Source organism: Chrysochloris asiatica, unplaced genomic scaffold (assembly GCF_000296735.1).
Source record: "Chrysochloris asiatica unplaced genomic scaffold, ChrAsi1.0 scaffold00019, whole genome shotgun sequence".
NCBI classification, from domain to species: domain Eukaryota; kingdom Metazoa; phylum Chordata; class Mammalia; order Afrosoricida; family Chrysochloridae; genus Chrysochloris; species Chrysochloris asiatica.
The window spans coordinates 23,453,085-23,473,754 of NW_006408537.1; the positions used below are offsets into that span (position 1 = coordinate 23,453,085).

Below are 20,670 nucleotides of genomic sequence, written 5' to 3' on the forward strand. Positions count from 1 at the left end.
TTGAACCACCGACCTTGCCATTCAGACGACTTTGCAGTCTGACACATTAGCCCACAGTGCCACACCAGGACTCCCTGGTGGGTATGTGCTGTGGAGTCGGTTCCAATTCATAGCGACCCTGTACAGGGTTTCCGAGGCTGTAAATCTTTACGGGAGCAGAAAGCCTCATCTATCTCCCGCAGAACAGCTGGTAGTTCCTAGCTGCTGACCTTAACGTTCACAGCTCAATTTGTAACCAGTACGCTACCAGAGCTCCTTAGGACTTCCTAGAGAGATGCAAATCAAAACTATGAGCTATCATCTCGCACCAGCAATAAGAGTGAAGTTCAGAAAAGCAAAGGACAATAAATGCTGGATATGGAGAGACTAGGACACTGCTACATTGCTGGTGAAAGTGTAAAATGTTTCATCCACTCTGGAAGATGGTATGATACTTCCTCAGAAAGTTGGAAATAGAAATATCTTATGACCCAGCAATTCCTTTACTTGGTATACATCCACAAGAAATACACGCCAGAATACGAGTAGATATATGCACACCAATGTTTCTCACAGCACTATTCACAATACCAAAAAATGGAGACAGCCTAAGTGCCCATCAGTGGAAGAATAGATATGCAAATTATGGTACATACACACAATGGAATATTATGCTACCTTGAAAAATAATGATGAAGCTGCAAAACACCTCTTTGTAACATGGATAATCCTTGAGGACATTATGCTAAGTGAAATTAGTCACAAAAGGGCAAATAATACATAAGAACAATAGCTTAAAATATTTCCATACTAAAAGAAAAACCATTTTTTGATGGCTAGAAGGGACAGGAGGGAAGGGACAGTAAAGCACAGGTTAGGGGATAGTCACACCATAGGGTAGCTATGAGTCAGAACTGGCTTGACACACCTAGCGGCAGCACAACAAACACTGATTTCATTTCTGTTAGGAATTTCAGTTAATGCAGTCAGCTTTAATCCGATGATTCTCTGTTGTTGTTAGGTGCCATCCTGGTGTGTCGCTGTAGGATAAGCACTGGACCCCATGGTCTATTTGAACTGCAAGGTCACCAGTTCAAACTAACCAGCCACTCCTCTGTAACCCTTCACAGGGTCACTGTGAGTCGGAACCAACTCGACAACACAAGCAAGATTAATGTGGAGTGTATTTTGGAGTCACAGACTTAAAACAGGCATTATTGAAGTCACACTGCTATGGAAATCCCACAGGTCACTAACCTTACTCAAGTTATCCATCCTTGCTTGAGTTGCATCTTTTATCTTGCAAGCTAATATAGCTAATAGAAGGATTCAGTGAAATTACCAAGTACAAAATCAACATGTAAAAGTCAGTTGGGCCACAGAGGCAAAGAACATGAACAGACACTTATCAAAGAACATATTATGGCAAACGCATGAAAAAATACTTGAGATCATTAGCCATAAGAGAGATGTAAACCACAATTACAATGAGATACCATCTCACCCCCAGTAATAATGGCAGTGATCAAAATAAAGACAGAAAAGCAAATGCTGGTGCCTTATACATTATCCAATGGATTATACTCTGGGAAGATTGGAACTCTTGTCCACTACTTGTGGACTGCAAAATGGTATAACCACTATGTGAAATACTATGGTGTTTCCTTAGAAAGCTAGAAATAGACATTCTATATACTCTAGGAAAGTACTTGTAGGTATATATCCTAGAGAACTAACTGTGACAAAAAGACATGCAAAAAGATGGAAACAAATTACATGCCCATCAACAAAATGTACGTACATGCATTGCAATACTATGTAACAATAATGAATAACAATGAATCCTCGAAATATCTCACCATGTGGGTGAATCTAGTGGACATACTGAGTGAAATATGTCAACCACAGAAGGGCAAATATTATGAGATCACTATTATAAAAAGTCAAGAGTAAATTTATTCACAGAAAGAAACTATTTGATGATTTCTGGGGATTAGAGGGGGAGGGAGGGAAAATCACTAACTAGATATCTTTTTGTTAAGTCACTACTCATAGTGACCCTGTATAGGTTTTCCAAGGAGCAACTGATGGGTTTGAACTGCTTAACTTGAGCTTAGCAGTCCAGTGCTTACTGTACAGTGCCATACCAGGACTAGATGATGATGTAGTTGTTAAGTACCATTGAGTCAATTCCAAGTAATAACTACCCTGTATAGGGTTTCCAGGAGTCCTGGTGTGGCACTGTTGTAGGTTAATGTGCCACACTGCAAAGACATTTGAACTGTAAGGTCGGCAGTTCAAGCTCACCAGCTGCTCCTAGGAAACCCTATACAGGGTCGCTATGGGTTGAAACCGACTCGACAGCACTTCACAACAACAACATAGGGTTTCCAAGGAACAGCTGATGGGTTTGAACTGCCTATCTTGTGGTTCGCAGTCCAGTGCTGATGCTATAGCACCACACCAAGAGTCCAGATGTTGATATGTGCTGTCGAGTCAGTTCCAACCCATATTGACCATGTGCAGGGTTTCCAAGAAGCAACTGATGGGTATGAATATTTCTACATACAAATTTGTAAAAGCTGTGTGCATACTCATATATGTATATACATATAATAGATCACCTAGAGGGTACAGTTACAAAAACTACTTAGACATTGGGCTGAACTTAACTGGACTTGAAAGCTCAGGACCATATTCTTAGAGGACATCTAGGTCAATTGACAAAACACACTTAGTTCATAAATTTAAAAATTCTACGTCCTAGTCTGGGGAATAGATTTTGGGATCTGAAAAGCTTTTGTGCATCCATCTAAGAAATAAATGTTGGTCTCTTCTCATTTGGAACAAAGGAGAATGAATAAACTTGAAGACTCAAGAAAGCAGTTTACTCAGAGGATTAATGGTCCACATGAACAACAGCCTCCTCTAAGCCCAACTACCACTACCAACCTCTCTGATCAGGATTGCAGTTAAAGATCCTAGTTAGAATGAGTGAAAAGTGTAGAACAAAATTCAAATTTAAAAAACAGACTTTCTGGTCTGATAGAGACTAGAGGAATCCCCTAAAGCTATGTTGCCTTAAGTTATTGTTAAGTGCCATCAACATTGTATTAGGTTACTGTGGAGCGACTGGTAAGTTTGAACCACCGACCTAGAGATCCAGTGCATTATCCTACAGCACCACACCAGTACTCCATAAGACAGCCTTCTAATTTGAAATTGAAGACACTCCCAGAGGCCACGTTTCAGCCAATTAATAAACTGAGCCTGTAAAATAAAGTATATGTTCCTTAAGGTAATCAACTGTAAGCAAACAGAAAGATAGCGTTTGCCCAAAACCAAAGATTAGAAGAAGGAAAGGGACAGAGAAACCCGACACATGGAAACAGGGAACCCAGGGAGGGAAAGTGGCAAGTGCTAACACATTGTGGGGATTGCAACCAGTGTCACAGAATAATTTGTGTATAAATTATTGCTTGAAAAACTAGTTTTCTGTGTAAACCTTCACCTAAAGCATAATAAAATGCCCCTTTCCCCAAAAACAGTTTATTTTGAATTTTCAGGAGCTTCCCCACCACCACCACCACCTAGTTAGTTCTCTGCTAAATTTTGAGTAGTTGATGTTGCATAATAGATGAATTTTTTTTAAGAATTAAGATATGCACACAGAACACTTAAATTTGAATTTAAATCCTTTGTCTGTCTGGCTTTCCCTTAAAGTTAAGCTGTACTGCCATCAGGTGGCAGTCATACACTAGTTACTGTCAACACAATACAGTTAATAGACTCAATTCTTATACACGGCCACACCATGGCAACTGTGGGGAAAGAGTATATAAAAAAGACCTTATATGAGACTTTTTGGTACTGAGTATTGTTGTTATGTGCCGTGGAGTCGGTTCTGACTCATAGTGACCCTGTACAGGGTTTCCGAGGCTGGAAATCTTTACAGGAACAGAAAGCCTCATCTTTCTCCCTTGGAGCAGCTGGTAGTTTTGAACTGCTGACCTTGCAGCTCACAGCCTGATTTGTAACCGCTACTCTACCAGAGCTCTACTGCAAAAGAAAACAGAAAAGTGACTTACTGCATAAGATTTTTGTTTCTTCTATCTTTATTTGGTTGCTATGGGTCAGAAGTGACTCGACAGCACTTAACAACAACAACAACAACAATCTATATTTGAATCTCAGCCATATTATCCTGGCAAAGTAATTAACCTTTCTTTGTCTGCCTCAGTTTCTGAAAGGTCACAGCCTTGAAAACCCTATGAAGTAGTTCTGTTCCGCACACATGAACATGAATTGACTTTATGGCAACTGGTTTGGGTTTTATTTTGTTTGATAAAATCAGTGTATTTTTAGCATGTTGTTACATATTGTTGAGTCCATTCCAACTTATAGCGCCCCTGGATAGGATTTCCAGGGAGCAGCTAGTGGGCTCAAACTGCTGTCAAGAAATAATAGATACTATTGTACAAATTAGAGTAGGTAGGGAAAAAAGTTAGGAATTTGAACTAATCCAGTGGCTCCCAGGGAGAAAGATGTGGTGATTTGCTTTTGCATGGATTATATAGCCAAGAAAACCCTGTTGGATAGTTGTACTCGGTCACCGGCATTCACTGTGGGTCAGAAACTACTCACATTACAGGAAGAATGAGAGAGGGACACTTAATTCTCTCAGGGAGGTTTGGAAGGTATCATGGAGGGCGTTCTTTATCTGCCATCAGCCTGTGCCTGATTGGATTTTTAAATGTACTATATTTAGTGGTTACGAATCGGGCTACGAACCTTAAGGTCAGCGGTTCGAAACTACCAGTCGCTCCGCGGGAGAAAGATGAGGCTTTCTACTCCCGTAAAGATTTACACCCTCGGAAACCCTGTACAGGGTCGCTATGGGTCGGACCCGACTCGATGGCACTTAACAACAACAATATTTATTAATACTTTACACTTTCCTAATTTTCTAGGTACGAAGATTTTCAGAGGCATTCTTTTGTTTTGAACATCCAAGAGAAGCTGCCATTGCATACCAAGAACTTCAGTGAGTGGCATAAATCCCAAATGAAAATAATTTTATTTCTTTTTGCATAAAATGTGTATATCAGAATTTATAAGTGACGAAATATATAATATTTGCAATAGAAGCAATTAGCATAATTTGCAGTTAAAACATCCTCTGTTTAATCATGTTTAGTTTAATCTGTGAATCATTTAATGAAAGTCCCCTTCCAGGCATGAAGAAATATAAAACACTGTTACACTCTATCCTATAGAATATTTACCGTACCTTTGGTAGACCTATGCGGCTTTGAAGGCATCAGCCTTCCCTTTGGCCATGTTGTTCTGTGTTTATTTTTGCACACCAGAATCTTATTTCATCTTTATGTATCACAGATTTTTACCAGTAGCCAGAGAGCTCCTGCTTTCCTTTGTACAAAAGATTTCAAATATCTAGAATGAATACCTTCCATTTTTCTTACTGAGTATATTTTCTTTGATTTTAAAGAATATTTTGAAGGCATTATATGCTGAGCAAAAGAAATCAAACATAAAAGAGTATTGTATGGTTCTATTTTTGTGAAGTTCTGGAACAGGTCAAACTAATCTAAAGTGGAATAAGTCAGACCTGTTTGTTCATTGGGAGTTGGGTAAAATATGTGTTGGGGAGATTTCCTGGAAAGACTTGAGGAAACTCTCTAGGTAGATAGAAATATTCTGTATTGTATATGTATTTGTCAAACTCACACAGTTAATATCTGTTTATCAATAATAGAGTAAGGGAGTAGGTAAGTGGATAGAGGTTTCGATAAAAAAAGGTTAACAAAACGTTAATGATGCTGAGTTGAAATGCTATAATATACTGTTCTTTTTATTTTGATTTATTTGAAATTTTCCATTAAAAGGGCATTTGTTTTTTTAACTATTTTGAATTAGAAAATTATGTGTTCTGTTTTCAACAGTTAATTTTATCCATATGTGTTAAGTAGAACAAGAGCGATAGAGCACATTTTTTTAATTAACATTGTCATCAAAAAGGAGCTCTGGTGGTACTGTAGGGTAGTCAATGGACTGCTAACCACAGAGTCAACCATTCAAATCCACTAGCCACTCTGGAAGAAAGATGAGACTTCCTGCGCCCATACAGATTTATAGCCTCAAAAACTCTATACATGGTCACTATGAGAGTCAGAATCAACCTGTAACAGTGAGTTTGATATGGGTTTGTTTTTTTGTTTTGTTTTGTTTTGTTTTTGATTTATCATAAAATAATTAGTAGGTACTTAATACATTTAATCTTTTTCTTATATACCATTCATACCAAGATAGGAAGTTTAGACAGTAAGCATAGATATTCTCTTTGAAATACATTAAAAAATATACAAGAATATAATTGAAATTAAATAATAAATAAATTGATTTAGCTAATTTGTATAGTTTGTTATATACTTATTTTAAGAATAAGACATTAGTTTCTAATTAAAATTTTTTTGAAATGATCATAATTTTTATTTTAAAATTTTCCATCTCTCACCAGTGAAGTACCTCTAAGGAAGGTTATGTCTTTAGGCAGGGGGCAGGAACAGTGAGCTGAGGAAAAAGGGGTAGAGGCTCGTAAATGGAGCTGGGTATAGTTTTTCTAATTTTTTATTACAGACTGACTTAAGAAATAAATATTTTTCAGTGCTCAGAGTCATCTACAGATGTGCACCGCTATCAAAAATACTTCCTTCTGCAATTCTCTTCCACCCCTACCTATTGAATGTAGTGAATTAGATGGAGATCTCAATTCATTACCTATAATCTTTGAAGATAGGTATTTAGATTCTGTTACTGAAGGTAAGTGTAATTTAACAGAAACTAATGTTATTTATATCACTTTTAGTATATGCTTCCTAATATACACAGAACTATTCCCTTATCTGCAATAGCTTTTCCTCCTATAGTTTTTTCTTTTCTTTTTTTCTTTTTTGAGAATATTGGAATATTATAGTCAGAAAAATCGTCTTTTTGTTTTTCTAAATTTTATTTCGTTTTTTAGAATATGCATAGCAAAACATACTCCAATTCAACAATTTATGAAAGTACAATTTATGGCATTGATTGCATTCTTCAAGTTATGCAACTATTCTCATCTACCTTTTTGAACCATTCATCCATTATCATAAACTCACTGCCCACTGAGGTTTCTATGTAATCTTTTGAGTTGCTGTTGTCCGTTTGACCTCATATAAATAGTTCTCGAAAAAGCATAAAGCTCAAAGCAGACCTTTTTCACTAGTTAAGCTAAACAATGGTATTGTTTGATTTTCAGAAGACTTCGAGGGTATTTTTGGTTTCGCATTTAAGATTATCCCAGGGCAACAGTTTCTAGGGTTTATCTACCTTCCATGGCTCAGAAAGTCTGGAGTCCATGATAATTTGAGAATCTGTTCTTCATTTTCCCTTTTTAATGAAAGTTCTTCTATAGAATCTTTGATCCAAGGTCTCATGGCTAAGGAAGCAAGTTGTTCATGGAGGCAGTTAGCCATATATCCCATATCCTCCTCCTATTTCTGACATTCCTTCTTGCTGCGTTGCTCCAGGTAAATAGAGAGACCAGTTATTGTTGTGCCTTGAATGTCATCTTGCAAGCTTTTAAGACTCCAGGTACTATGCAACAAACTAAGAGCTAGAACAGAAGCACTAAGTACATTATTAGGCCATTTAACTGGAATATTCCAGAAAACCATGACCCTAAACCTCCAAACCAAGGAACCAAATCCCATGCAGTGTTTGGTTGTACATAAGTAGAAAAAGTAATCTTAATCATACTAGTTCTTGCACCTTGTTTTAAATCTGAATCTTTTTTTCTTTGGATAAAAGACTTAGATGCACCCTGGATGGAGATTCAGAATCTTCAGAGACCAGAGTTCAATAGAATGGATAAATATGAGACTGAAGAAAGCTCTGTAGCTGGACTTTCTAGCCCAGAGGTGAAAGTCAGACCTGCTGGTGCCTCCAATATTTGGTATACAGAAGGTGAAAAGCAGCTAACAAAGTGTCTAAAAGGAAAGAATGAAGAAACAAATAAATCCAAAGTTAAGGTTACTAAGCTCATGAAAACAATGAAATCTGAACACACAAAAAAATTAATAAAACAGAACTCTAAGGATTCTGTGGTTTTGGTAGGCTACAGATGTTTGAAAAGTACAGCATCAAATGATCTGTCTAAATACTTGGAAGGCAATCCTTCACATAGTCAGAAAGAAGGTCTGGATCCCACAATATGTGGATGTAATTTTGACCCAAAGACCTACATCAGACAGACAAGTCAAAAAGAAGCTAGCTATGTGCCAGCCTATACAGAGAGAACTGAACAAAAATCTCCAGATATTGAAAATGTGCAACCAAACCAATTTGATCCTTTGAACTCTGGCAGCCTAAATCTTTGTGCAAATTTGTCCATTTCAGGTAAACTTGATATCTCCCAAGACGATAGTGAAATTACACAAGTGGAACACAATCTGGCATCCAGAAGTTCATCAGACGATTGCCATGATCATCAAACAGCCCCACCTTCGGGAGTTAGAACAATTGAAGTAAAGCCAAGTGATAAAGATCCCTTCAGGGGAGAGAAAATAACTGTTAAAATAGGACATTGGACAGAGCCACGACAACATGAGATATTTGTGGATAATTTACAGCTATCCAACATTGAATCGTTAGAATCTAATGGTAAATCTAATTCTATAGAAATAACACTTGAAAAGGAAGCTTTAAAGGAAGCAAAGTGTTGTTCTGTTGAAGACTCGTTAGCTAAGTTAAGAAATAATCTACCTACTCCGTCCATAAAAGAATACCATGTTATAGTAAGTGGAGATACAATTAAGATACCAGATATTAATGCTGCAACTGCTTCATCTAGATTTTCAGATTCAGGTGTTGAAAGTGAACCAAGTTCTTTTGCAACACATCCAAACCCAGATGTATTTGAAACTGTACAGGGGCAAGGTCCTTATAATAATGAAAGATTATTTCCTCAACTTGTGATGAAACCTGACTGTAACATAAAATTTTCATTAGAAAGTCATTGCACTGAGAGCACAAGTGCTTTAAGTGAAATACAGTCATCTTTAACATCAATAAACTCGTTACCTTCTGATGATGAACTGTCACCTGATGAAAATTCTAAGAAATCTGTTGGACCTGAGTGCCATTTAAGTGACAGCAAAACTGTATTAAATTTGGGAACAATTGATTTACCAAAATGTGATGATAGTAAAAAGTCAAGTATTATCTTGCAACAGCAGAGTGTTGTATTTTCAGGGCATTTGGACAGTGAAACTATAGCAATACATTCCTTAAATTCAAGCACTAAAGACTCGTTACAATTTGTTTTTTCAGATGAAGATACTTCCAGAGATGTGAAAAGTAGTAGCAGTTCCAAACCTAACTTGGACAGTATGTGTAAAGACTCTCAGAGTCCTTATAAATCTAAAAACTCTGCAGGGGCAGCAATTACATTAAATTCATCAGTGATTTGTTTAGCAGATCCTTGTGTTGTTTTAGGTTCCGTTTCTACTAATACAGAATTTAATGAATCTAGAAGTATGAAAAGAATAAATAGTGATGCATTAAGTCTCAAACAAGTATGTTCAGATGTCTGTTCAGTTGAAAGTGAAAGTCATCTGGGTACAGGTGACTCTTTTTCAGCCATTACTGATATAGTAAAGCAAGGGCTTGTGGAAAACTATTTTGGTTCTCAAAGCAGTACAGACATTTCTGAAACCTATGCTATTAGCTACAGCAATTCCTTTGGTTCTAAGAAGGAAACTTTTGAAAAGGAAATTACTAGTCTTCAGCCCGAACAAAATAAAGAGGATGAGGAGGAAGAGCAGGACCAACAAATGGTTCAAAATGGGTATCATGAAGAAACTGATTATTCAGCTTTGGATGAAACAGTGAATGCTCACTATCCAAACAGAGATGCACTAGTAGAAGAGAAACTTATAAAACCTGAAAAAATGCACAGTGACTATTTGAGGGATGGTATAAATATGCCTGCTGTCTGCACTTCTGGTTGTTTGTCTTTCCCATCTGCACCACGAGAGTCTCCTTGTAGTGTTAAATATTCTTCTAAAAGTAAATTTGATGCCATTACCAAACAGCCAAGCAGCACTTCTTACAACTTTACTTCATCATTTTCCTGGTATGAAAATTCACCAAAACCTCAAATACAAGCGTAAGTAATGGAACAATGGTATGTACTGATGGTTTATAATGATACATATATATATATCATCATTCCTATCATAAGTAGTACAAAAGGGACTAATGTCTGTTTTATCCTCTGGTCTCTGTAATATAAAAAGTGCTACTTTGATTAGCCATTGAAAATGGAAATGTGAGCACAATATATACTCTTTGACAGACAGACATGTAGTTCCCTGAATGTTTGTCCTGTTCTATCTGCTAAACCAAACCACTTGCTGTCAAATCTTTTTTGACTCACAGTGACCCCATAGGACAGAGTAGAACTTTCCAGAGGGTTTCTAAGAATGTAATCTTTACAATAGCAGATTGCCATCTATTTCTCCAATGGAGCCTCTGCTGAGTTCAATCCTCTGACCTTTTGATTAACATCTAAGCGCTTCACCACTGAACCACAGAGCTCCTATTCTATAGAGCATACATTCCTAATTAGATCATGGAGATTAAATCCTTATAAATATATCAGGAATGTTGTTGTTGTTGTTGTTAAGTGCCATCGAGTCGGGTCCGACCCATAACGACCCTGTACAGGGTTTCCGAGGGTGTTGTAAATCTTTACGGGAGTAGAAAGCCTCATCTTTCTCCCGCGGAGTGACTGGTAGTTTCAGGAATAAGGACAATATTAAACAATAAAGCAGATTACTAGAAACTAAGTCTACCAGACTAAAGATTTATCTAAGTCTGGGGTTTCCTGAATTTTTATTTATCAATACCTATCCAGAAAAATCGAGGGGATGACATAGAGTTACTAATTTAGCACTGACTCTCAAAATATTCCAGTCCCCAAATTAAAGGAGCTGTGGTAGTGTATTGGGTAACCATAAGATTAATGGTTCAAACCCATCAGCCACTCCACCAGAGAAAAATGAGGCTGTCTGTTCCCATAAAGATCTCAGTCACAGAAGCCCTAAGGAGCAGTTCTACTCTGTCCTACAGGGAGGCTATGAGTCAGAATCAACTCAGTGCAGTGGGGTTTGCATCTAACTAAGATCCATAGTAGCAAGGCTGTTGAAACTGCTGAGTTAATGGCATCAAAAAAGTTGAGGTAGTTGAATTGAGGTTTATATCAGCTTCTGGTTCCTCACAATGTTTTTTGGAAAAGTCATTAAGGAAAACAGTGGTCTATGTGTATTTACCTAACGTATCTTCCTCAGTTTAGTGTTCATTAACTTATTTGAATTTTACTTTTGTCAGTCCAAATGATACGTTAAACAGTTAATCATTTTTAGTATGTGCAGTCTTCATATTGGTTAAATTTGCCACTCATTCCAAATTATTATGTGCCAGTAATTATATGTAATCATATCCATTTCTTAGTTCTATTCCTTCTCAATGGTATTTTAGAAAAATAAAAATACCAAAATCTGCTTAAGTCCCTGGGTGGTGAAACTTAATACAGTGAGCTGCTGACTGAAGGTTGGAGGTTTGAATACACCCAGAGGTGTCTCAGAAGAAACACCTGGTAATCTCCTTCCCAGAAAATCAACAGTTGAGCACTCTGTGGAGTACAGTTCCATTCTGACACATTTGTGGTCTCCATAAGATAGAATTGACTTGATGTTAACTGGTTATCACTAAGTAAAATAACAGTAACCATTCTCATTTTTGAACTTTGTAGAGTGTCTCCTTTCCTTTCATTTATGTAAGACTAAAAAGAAGAGGATAGATTTGATACAGGGCAAGCATCAGATTATAATTTTTCCAGCATCTCTCCAACCTTTCACATGCATATAGTTTAAAATTTTGTAGAAAGCCTAATACTGCTCTTGATATTTTCTTAGTTGATTTCAAATTTAAAGATTATTAAGTGATTTCAAGTTTAAAGTGTTCATTGTACTAGATCAGATAACATATTAAAAATAGTAAAGAAAATTACACTGCTATAGTGTTTGGATCTTCTTTTGAAATTACAAGTTTCCAATTTCTAAGTCAGTTAAGTATTCCACATATTTGTATGATTTTAAATTGGAATCCTACCTTTGTAATTCTCTAAATTCAGTAGGTTTGCTTTTTAGTTCTAACAATTGAGTGTATATTGTTTAGTAAAGTGATTATCTTTTACAATTGTTTTTACTTCAGTTTCCTTCAGGCAAAGGAAGAATTGAAGCAACTTAGACTGCCAGGGTTCATGTACAGTGATGTTCCTCTGCTGGCATCTTCAGTACCTTATTTTAGTGTGGAAGAAGAAGATAGTTCTGAAGATGGAGTACATCTTATTGTCTGCGTACATGGTTTAGATGGTATGTGGTGTCTTTTGATGTCAACTCATAGCAACTCAATATAGTTACTTTTTGTAATAGATCTTGTTTTAGTCTTATTTAATCTTTGAATGGAAAAAAATATTTTTAGTTAACTAAATCATCAGTATATTCTAAAACAAAAATATGCTTAACTTTGCTAAGTTTGTTCAATTTAATTTTTTTAAATACATTTTCCATGTAAATGGCATCCACTTGACAACATTTTACTATTTTAATTTAGAGTTTTCTAGTCTTCTCTCTGATTATTAGTCTCGTCAACAGTCACCTCATATTAATATTTTCTCTCAGATAATAGTCCTAGTTCTAGTTTTTGGTAGCTGCGTTAACCCTTTGACCTAGTAAAACCAATATTTTTAAGAATTAAAGTTTCACTAACTATTTTTAACATATAATTACATTATAAATATCCATTGCCATCAAGTCGATTGTAACTCACGCAACCCAACAGGACAGAGTAGAACTGTCTCATAGCATTTTCAAAACTGTAAATCTTGATGGAAGCAGGCTGCCATGTTTCTCTGAAGAGCAGCTGGTGGGTTCCAACTATTAACCTTTCTGTGTTAGCAGCCAAGTGCTTAACCACTGTACCACCAGGGCTTCTAAATTATAAATACCGGACTCTAATGCTTTGGTTTCATAACTGTATTTTCATTACTCAACCAACTATTTTTCTAGATATAGGAACTATTCTAGAAAATACTACATATCCCTAAACTATCAGTGTGTCACTATAGTGTGTGATTTTGTAACAACAAATTGACAAAAGAATTTTGATAATTATTAGAATACTAAGTCTCTGCTAGTAAATTGGAGATTTTTGTTTAACCAAAAAAAAAAAAAATCCCTGGAAATATAATACCTTCAGTAACACCACATCCCCAAATTATACAATTTTCAAATAATTTTCCCCAAAAAAGACCTCTTGTCCCAGTGTAATCTGACAAATTCTTTTTTGAAATTTTCAAGAAATAGATTACTCTTGTGTTATAAAAATTGTTCCAGAACAATAAGAATAAAATATGGCTACAAAACAGTATAGGCAGTCCAACTGATTACTACAAGAACAAGCAAGTTGTTCGCCCAGGAGACATCAAGCCAAGTGGTTGGGTCCCCTCAAGGCAAACCCCCTTCTAAGACTAAGAATCAATGGGAATACACATTCTGATTGGTGACCACATTCATCACCGATAAGAGGAAGTGAGGGAAAAACAGAAATGAAGCTGCAAGCTGAGCCCTACAACGTTCAATAGACTCCTGTGAACCTGGGTGGAGACCTGATTGGCCAGCAGTGTGGCAAGACCTGGGAACTATTGAGCCCACAGTCAGTGACATAGCCACAGAGAACTAGAATGGAGAGTGATGCGTCCAGCTGATAAGAAGAGAGGGCATATGCATGAGAACACCCACAGTATTCTTATATATAATACCCACTTGACCTGGCTTCAATGATTGGATGAAAGAGCTCAACTACAAGAAGTAATAATATATATATATGTTGTTGTTATGTGCTGTGGAGTCGGTTCCGACTCATAACAACCCTGTACAGGTTTCCGAGGCTGTTAATCTTTGTGGGAGCAGAACGCCTCATCTTTCTCCCGCAGAGCGGCTGGTAGTTTCGAACTGCTGACCTTGCAGTTCGCAGCCCGATTCGTAACTACTGCGCTACCAGAGCTCATATATGCTGATTTCCCTGAGACTGAGGTCATACAGTACCTCTACTCTTCAGCCTTCTTTTCCCTCTCTGACACCAGTCATCCCTCCCACAATACTTTCTGCTTCATATCTGCCTTCAGTAATCTATTGTAATAGCCATATGGAACTCATAGACAATACTTAAAATTATGGATCTTGTTAGGAATCAGGAACCGACTTGACTGCAGTTAGCATCAACAGTAAATTAACTGTTTTAGAACAGTTAACTGGATTTTGTTCGAAACTACCAGTGGTTCTGCAGGAGAAAGATGAGACGGTCTGCTCCCGTAAAGATTTACAACCTGGGAAACCCTGTACAGGGTCGCTATGAGTCGGAAATGACTCTACGGCACATAACAACAACAATTAGGGAAATGAATTGGGTACAATTCAGGAACAGGAAAACCTCAGGATGTAGCTGTTCTCCAGTTAGGAATGTCTCTTCTCTGCCATATTGCAGACACACCTCGCTCTTGTCTTATGTCTCTCAGCCATGCGGCTTCTCAGCCTCTGTCATGCTTGAGCCAGGGTTAAAAAGTTCCTTTAGCCAGGCTGTGGATGCCCAAAGGGTACATTGTGCAAGCCAGTTTCCTGCCTTGTAGCTCTCAGCTTTACTCAGTCCATGGACCAGGAAGCACAAAATTGCTCTGTCTCTTTATGCTGCCTCCTTTTCTGTCACCTCTCATGCTCTGCTCATGCTCTTCTTTCTTGATGGTCCTAGGGTCATTTGTTCCTGCTTCTGTTATGGCTCCTTTTAATCTTAGCAGGATAGCAAAACTAACCAGTCCTGGCATTAGAGTCCTGTACAACCTATTTGTATGGTATCCAGTCATTTGGTGAGAGTTAAGAAGATTTTGGATAGAAAAGTCTTATTAAGTAAATTCACTGTACCACAGCAGCCCATGTTATTCATAGAAGTTAGCCTAAACTTATTACCAAATTTAATAAGGATATTACATTAATACTCGAAAATACAATAGACTAATATGTCACTAATATACTTAATAAAATCTAGCAGATAGAATTAAGATGCTAAAATAAGTGACTAGAACACATAGGCTTTAATCTCCAGAATGCAAAGATGAATTTAATAACAAAATATCAGAGAATCAAGTAAGAAACTATTAATTAAATAGTAGAATAAGCACTAGATTGCTAACCATTAAGTTGGCAGTTCAAACCCACCAGCAACTCCTTGGAAACTCTGTACAGTTACTGTGAGTCAAAACCAACTCAAAGAGACTTGGTAAAAACAAGCGCCAAACTTTAAATAGGACTAGCCTAGTTCTTTAGTAGGAATAAGTTTATATGTTTTTCATTTTGTGTAAAAGTTGTACATAATAGTAAAATGAGGAGGTGTTTCGTTTAAGATCAGGTATAAAATAATCTCTCAGTGCATATATTTAATTCATAAAGTATCTAAAAGATATAAATTGAAAAGATAAAGATTCAACAATTAATAGTGATATTTTTATACTATTAGTAACTATTTTTGGAGTCTTGGTATGGCACTGTAGGATAAGTACTTGACTGCTAACTGCAAGTTTGGCTGTTCAAACCCAACATTTGTGCCTTGGAAACTCTATACAGAGTAACTATGAGTCGGAACCGACTTGACTGCAGTTAGCATCAACAGTAAATTAACTGTTTTAGAACAGTTAACTGGATTTTGTTTTCTCTCAGTCTGTACCATTATCACCAGAGGAAAAGTGAAATGGTTAAATCTATTTTAAAACACATTCAGAGAAAAATAACACACCTGTACATCAAAATTTTTTAAAGAGGAAAATAAAGATTTAGGAAACCATGAATACTATAGAAATGAAAAGATTCAAAAACAAAATGAATTTAGTATAGAAAATTATGTGGAACAAAGAATTCAGCAGCACCACACACACACAAAATTGACAACAATCAATTCAGACCTATAAATAATTACACTGAATGTAAATGGAGCAAATGCCCCAGTCAAACATAGAGAACAGAATGGATAAGAAAATAAGATCCTTCAATATGCTGTCTACAAAAGACATATCAAAAAGATGGAGACAGCCTAAATGCTTATTAACAGGAGAATGGTTAAACAAACTGGTACATACACAGAATGGAATACTACAAAACATTGGAGAATATGAACCTGAAACACAACATGGTTAAACCTGGAGGACATTATGTTGAGTGAAATTAGTCACAAAAGGACAAACATTGTATGAGACCAATGTTACAAAAAGTTTAAAAACCAAAAAAAGGTTTTCTTGATAAAAGAAACCATCTATGATGGTCAGCGCGGGTGGGTAAGGGAGGTTGGAATTATTCATGAGCTAGGGGGTAGACACTTATTAACATAGTGACAGCAAGGTAATATACAACAAGAGGGAAGTTAGCAGAGAAAAGATGAAGGTAGCAGGAGACAAGGAAGAAATACAGTAGTAAAGTGAATAGAGATAAATGCTGTTTACTGTTGGTACATGGAGGGGATTGCAACCATGTAATGAAGCAAAGTGTATGATTTGTTGAATGTAAAACTGATCATCTGGTCTGTAAACCTTCACTCCAAAGTTTAATAAACAGAGTTTAATTAAAAAAATAAAATACGTTCAAGGTTTGTTAAATAATCACCAGAAAGGTGATGTTCAAGAGCCGTTGGCCGGTCATTCACAGCTGCCATAGCCAGCAGTCACAAAACTGATTTACTAACAGTTTAAACAAGTATACCAGTAGTTAGAAAACATCAATGTGACCAAAACCTCCCTGAAGACAAAAACTATAGAAGGACATTGTCTAGCTAATAGAAATCAGCTTTATCATAAAATTTGAGACGTCCCATCCTTATTTCAGAATGCATTATCTATTCACAACTGTCATAAGACCTAAACTGGTCTTCAGATACTATACAAAATAAATGATGATGCGCTTTGTGCCTTTTATTTCGCCCCATCATTTAAATATTTTTTTTTTTCTTTTTCTAGGTAACAGTGCAGATCTTCGATTAGTAAAAACTTATATTGAACTTGGACTGCCTGGAGGAAGAATTGATTTTCTCATGTCTGAGAGAAATCAGGTACAATGTGATACTTTTTCAGTGGAAACAAACATTTCGGTATCAGTTCCTATCTAAAAATTTGCTTACTACAAAATGCCTGTAGTCGTAGAAATCATTATTTTTTATTTCAATATTATTTGACATAAATATATACCAAAAGAAAATCTATATGATTTATACGTTGATTTACAAATTCTCTTTACATATGAGATTTTTTTAGAATTTCACATTTTATGCAATTGATTCATTAACTAAACCATTATAAGGTCTTAAAGTTTATTGCTGGTAGAAGGTGAAAGGATCATACAATTGACTAAATGAAGCAAATGTTAATAAAGACATTAATTTTTTTTCCTAGAAACTTACTCTTTTTGTTAAATATGATATAATAAATATTGCATCCACTAATTTCTCTAGGAAATACTGATCTTCAACATATTTTTATAGCAATTAATATTTGTATTCAGTTAGTGTTTTTATGTCATTACATATCTTTCAATACATAATGTGTCCATTTTGCATTTTTTTTAGAATGATACCTTTGCCGATTTTGATAGCATGACTGATCGCCTCCTGGATGAGATAATACAATATATTCAGATATATAGTCTAACAGTCTCAAAAATAAGGTAATTTCTATACTGTCGTACAATTTCTTTTTATATACTTGTGATTTATTGAAACAGAATTTGTGGTAGTTTTGTTGCCATATTTGGAAATATAAGAGACAAAACTCAAACCACTTATGAAGTAAATATATAGTTATAAAAAACTAAGGAGCTCTGGTAGCTTAGTGGGTACGAATTGGGTTGCGAACCTCAAGGTCAGCAGTTCCGAACTATCAGCTATTCCGTGGGAGATAGATCAGGCTTTCTGCTCCCATAAAGATTCACACTCAGAAACCCTGTACAGGGTCACTATGAGTAGGAACTGACTCCCCGGCACATAACCACCACCACCATAGGGATAAGAGTATGCAGAGGAAGATAGAGTCTTCACTGAATAGTGTTCATCTTGTCTAGATGGGTCTGGTAAGAAGAAATGGGGTTAAGATTCTTATGATTCAATAGTGAGTAATTGTTATCATAACCAATTATGACCATCACAATTTTAAAAAGAGAGCTAAAATGAATGGAGAGAAATACTGTTAACTGATGGTACATGGGGGGATTATAATCACAGTATATATATGAAACAAAGTATATGATTTGCTGAATGTAAAACTGATGATCTGCCCTGCAAACTTTCACTCAATAAAATAAAAACTTAAAAAAAAAAAAGACTATAGGGAAAGTCCACATGTTATAGGATTCCATATTTACTAAATATCCATAATAAACAAATCTGTAGGAACAGACAGTGGGTTAGTGGCTTCCTCAGGCTGAAGGAGGTGGCAAAATAGGATTACTGGGTTACTTTTTGAGATAAGGAAATACTCTGAAATTGATTGTAGTGATGATTGCATAACTGAATATACTAAAAATAATTTAATTGTACATTATAATTGGTGAATTATATGACATCTTAGTTTCATAATGATGCTGTAACAAATACCACAAGTGAGTGACTTTAACAATAGAAAATTATTTTCTCACAATTAGGGAGACAAGAAGTCCAAATTCAGGCTCTAGGAAAAGGCACATCTTTTTCTGTCAATTTTAAGAGATGATCCTTGTGTCTTTCAACTTCTTCAGCCCCCTGGCTTTCTTCAGTTCCTTGGCAATCCTTTAATAAACAGTTCATTTCTGTCAAAATATAGGGAGAGTTAGAATTGTGTGAATTTTTTGAGGGAGAGGAGAGGATATTCCCTTGTTCTAATCTCTTCATTTATAAATTTTCAAAAATATTTTGGGTTTACTGAATTTTCTACTGTGGTCTTTTATTTATTCATTTACATATCCGTATTTTCTTTCATCAGTCTCGCCTAGACAGATTGGGCACTACTCAGAGGAGATTCTACCTTCTTCCACATCCTCTGTACCTAGGTTCCCTCTTGAAATCTTGTAAGCCACTTCTTGCCTTTTTAGCACCCCCACTTTGGGTAGCCAATGTCCAAGTTGCCCATCCCTGTCTACTCTGTATATGGAAGGGGTGGGAATGATCCTCACTGTGAAGATTTATTCCCTCTTTTGAGCTACTGAATCCATAGGTGTAGGTCAAGTTCATCAAATTGTATCAGATTACTTTTTTTCTTCCTCTTCTTTCTTCTTCTAGTTGAGCTCTGATCATCCAGTCATTGAAGCCAGGTCTAGTAGGTATTATCTGCAAGTGTGGGTGTTCTTGTGTATATGCCCTCTCTTCTTGTCAGCTGGACGGCCTGTAGGCTGACTTTTCAAAAATAGATTGCCAGAACTTTCTACCAACATGCTTCTGGTAGACTCAAACTTTCAGTCTTTCGAGTAATACCTAATGTAGCTGCTGCCACTTGGCCAATCCATCTCGATGGGGGTCTTCCTCTTTTTCTCTGACCCTCCACCTTACCAAACATGATATCCTTCTCCAGTGACTGCTCTCTCCTGACAATAGGTCCGAAGTTTGAGAGATAAAGTTTGACCATCTTGGCCTCTAAGGAGCACTCTGGCTGCACTTCTCCCAATACAGATCTGTTTGTCCTTTTGGCAACCTTCAATATTCTTCTTCAACACCATAACTCAAAAGCATCAATTCTTCTGCAGTCTGCCTCATTGACTGTCCAGCTTTTGCATACCATGGCTTCAGTAAGGCTCATCTTAGTCCTGAAGCTGACGTCTTTGCTCTTCAACACTTTATAAAGGTCTTGTGCAGCAGATTTGCCAAATGCAATACATTGTTTTTTGCTGCTTCCATGAGTGTTGATAGTTGTTCCATGAAAAATGAAGTCCTTGACAAATTCAATGTTTTCTCCATTGATAAGAATGTTGTTTACTGGTCCAGTGGTGAAGATTTTTGCTTTCCTTACGTTGAGATACAATCCATACCAAAGGCTGTGGTCTTTGATCTTCATCAGCAAATATTTGAAGTCTTCTTCACTTTCAGCAAGCAACGTTGTATCATCTGCATATCGCAGGTTGTTAATGAGTCTTCCTCCAATCCTGATGTCATGTTTTTCTTCATATAAGCCAGCTTCTTGGATGATTTGCTCAGCATATAGGTTGAATAAGTATGGTGAAAGAATACAACCTTGTTGCACACCTTTCTTAATTTTAAAATATTCTGTGTTCCCATGTTCTGTTCGAACAACTGCCTCTTGATCCATGTACAGGTTTTGTACATATAATTGAGCACAATTAAGTGTTCAGGAATACTCATACTTCTCAATGTTGTCCATAGCTAGTCATGATCCACACAATCAAAAGCTTTTGCATAGTCAATAAAGCACAGGTAAACATCTTTCTGATATTCTCTGCTTTCAGCCAAGATCCATCAGACATCAGCAATGATATCCCTGGTTCCCTGGCCTCT

General features: G+C 36.5%; 1 protein-coding gene across 3 annotated transcripts in view; it reads left to right on the plus strand.

The window, feature by feature from the left end:
* Window positions 1-20,670, plus strand: part of FAM135A (family with sequence similarity 135, member A) — a 207,128-nt gene that overhangs the window by 158,546 nt on the left and 27,912 nt on the right. For 2 of the 3 annotated variants that reach the window (XM_006835750.1, XM_006835749.1), the window contains 6 exons: window positions 4,950-5,023; window positions 6,665-6,819; window positions 8,434-10,204; window positions 12,313-12,473; window positions 17,156-17,247; window positions 17,761-17,858. In XM_006835750.1, coding sequence (XP_006835813.1) covers window positions 4,950-5,023; window positions 6,665-6,819; window positions 8,434-10,204; window positions 12,313-12,473; window positions 17,156-17,247; window positions 17,761-17,858 — 2,351 coding nt within the window. Of the gene's footprint in view, window positions 1-4,949; window positions 5,024-6,664; window positions 6,820-7,845; window positions 10,205-12,312; window positions 12,474-17,155; window positions 17,248-17,760; window positions 17,859-20,670 lie in introns of all 3 variants that reach the window. The other variant, XM_006835748.1, reaches the window with a different exon arrangement.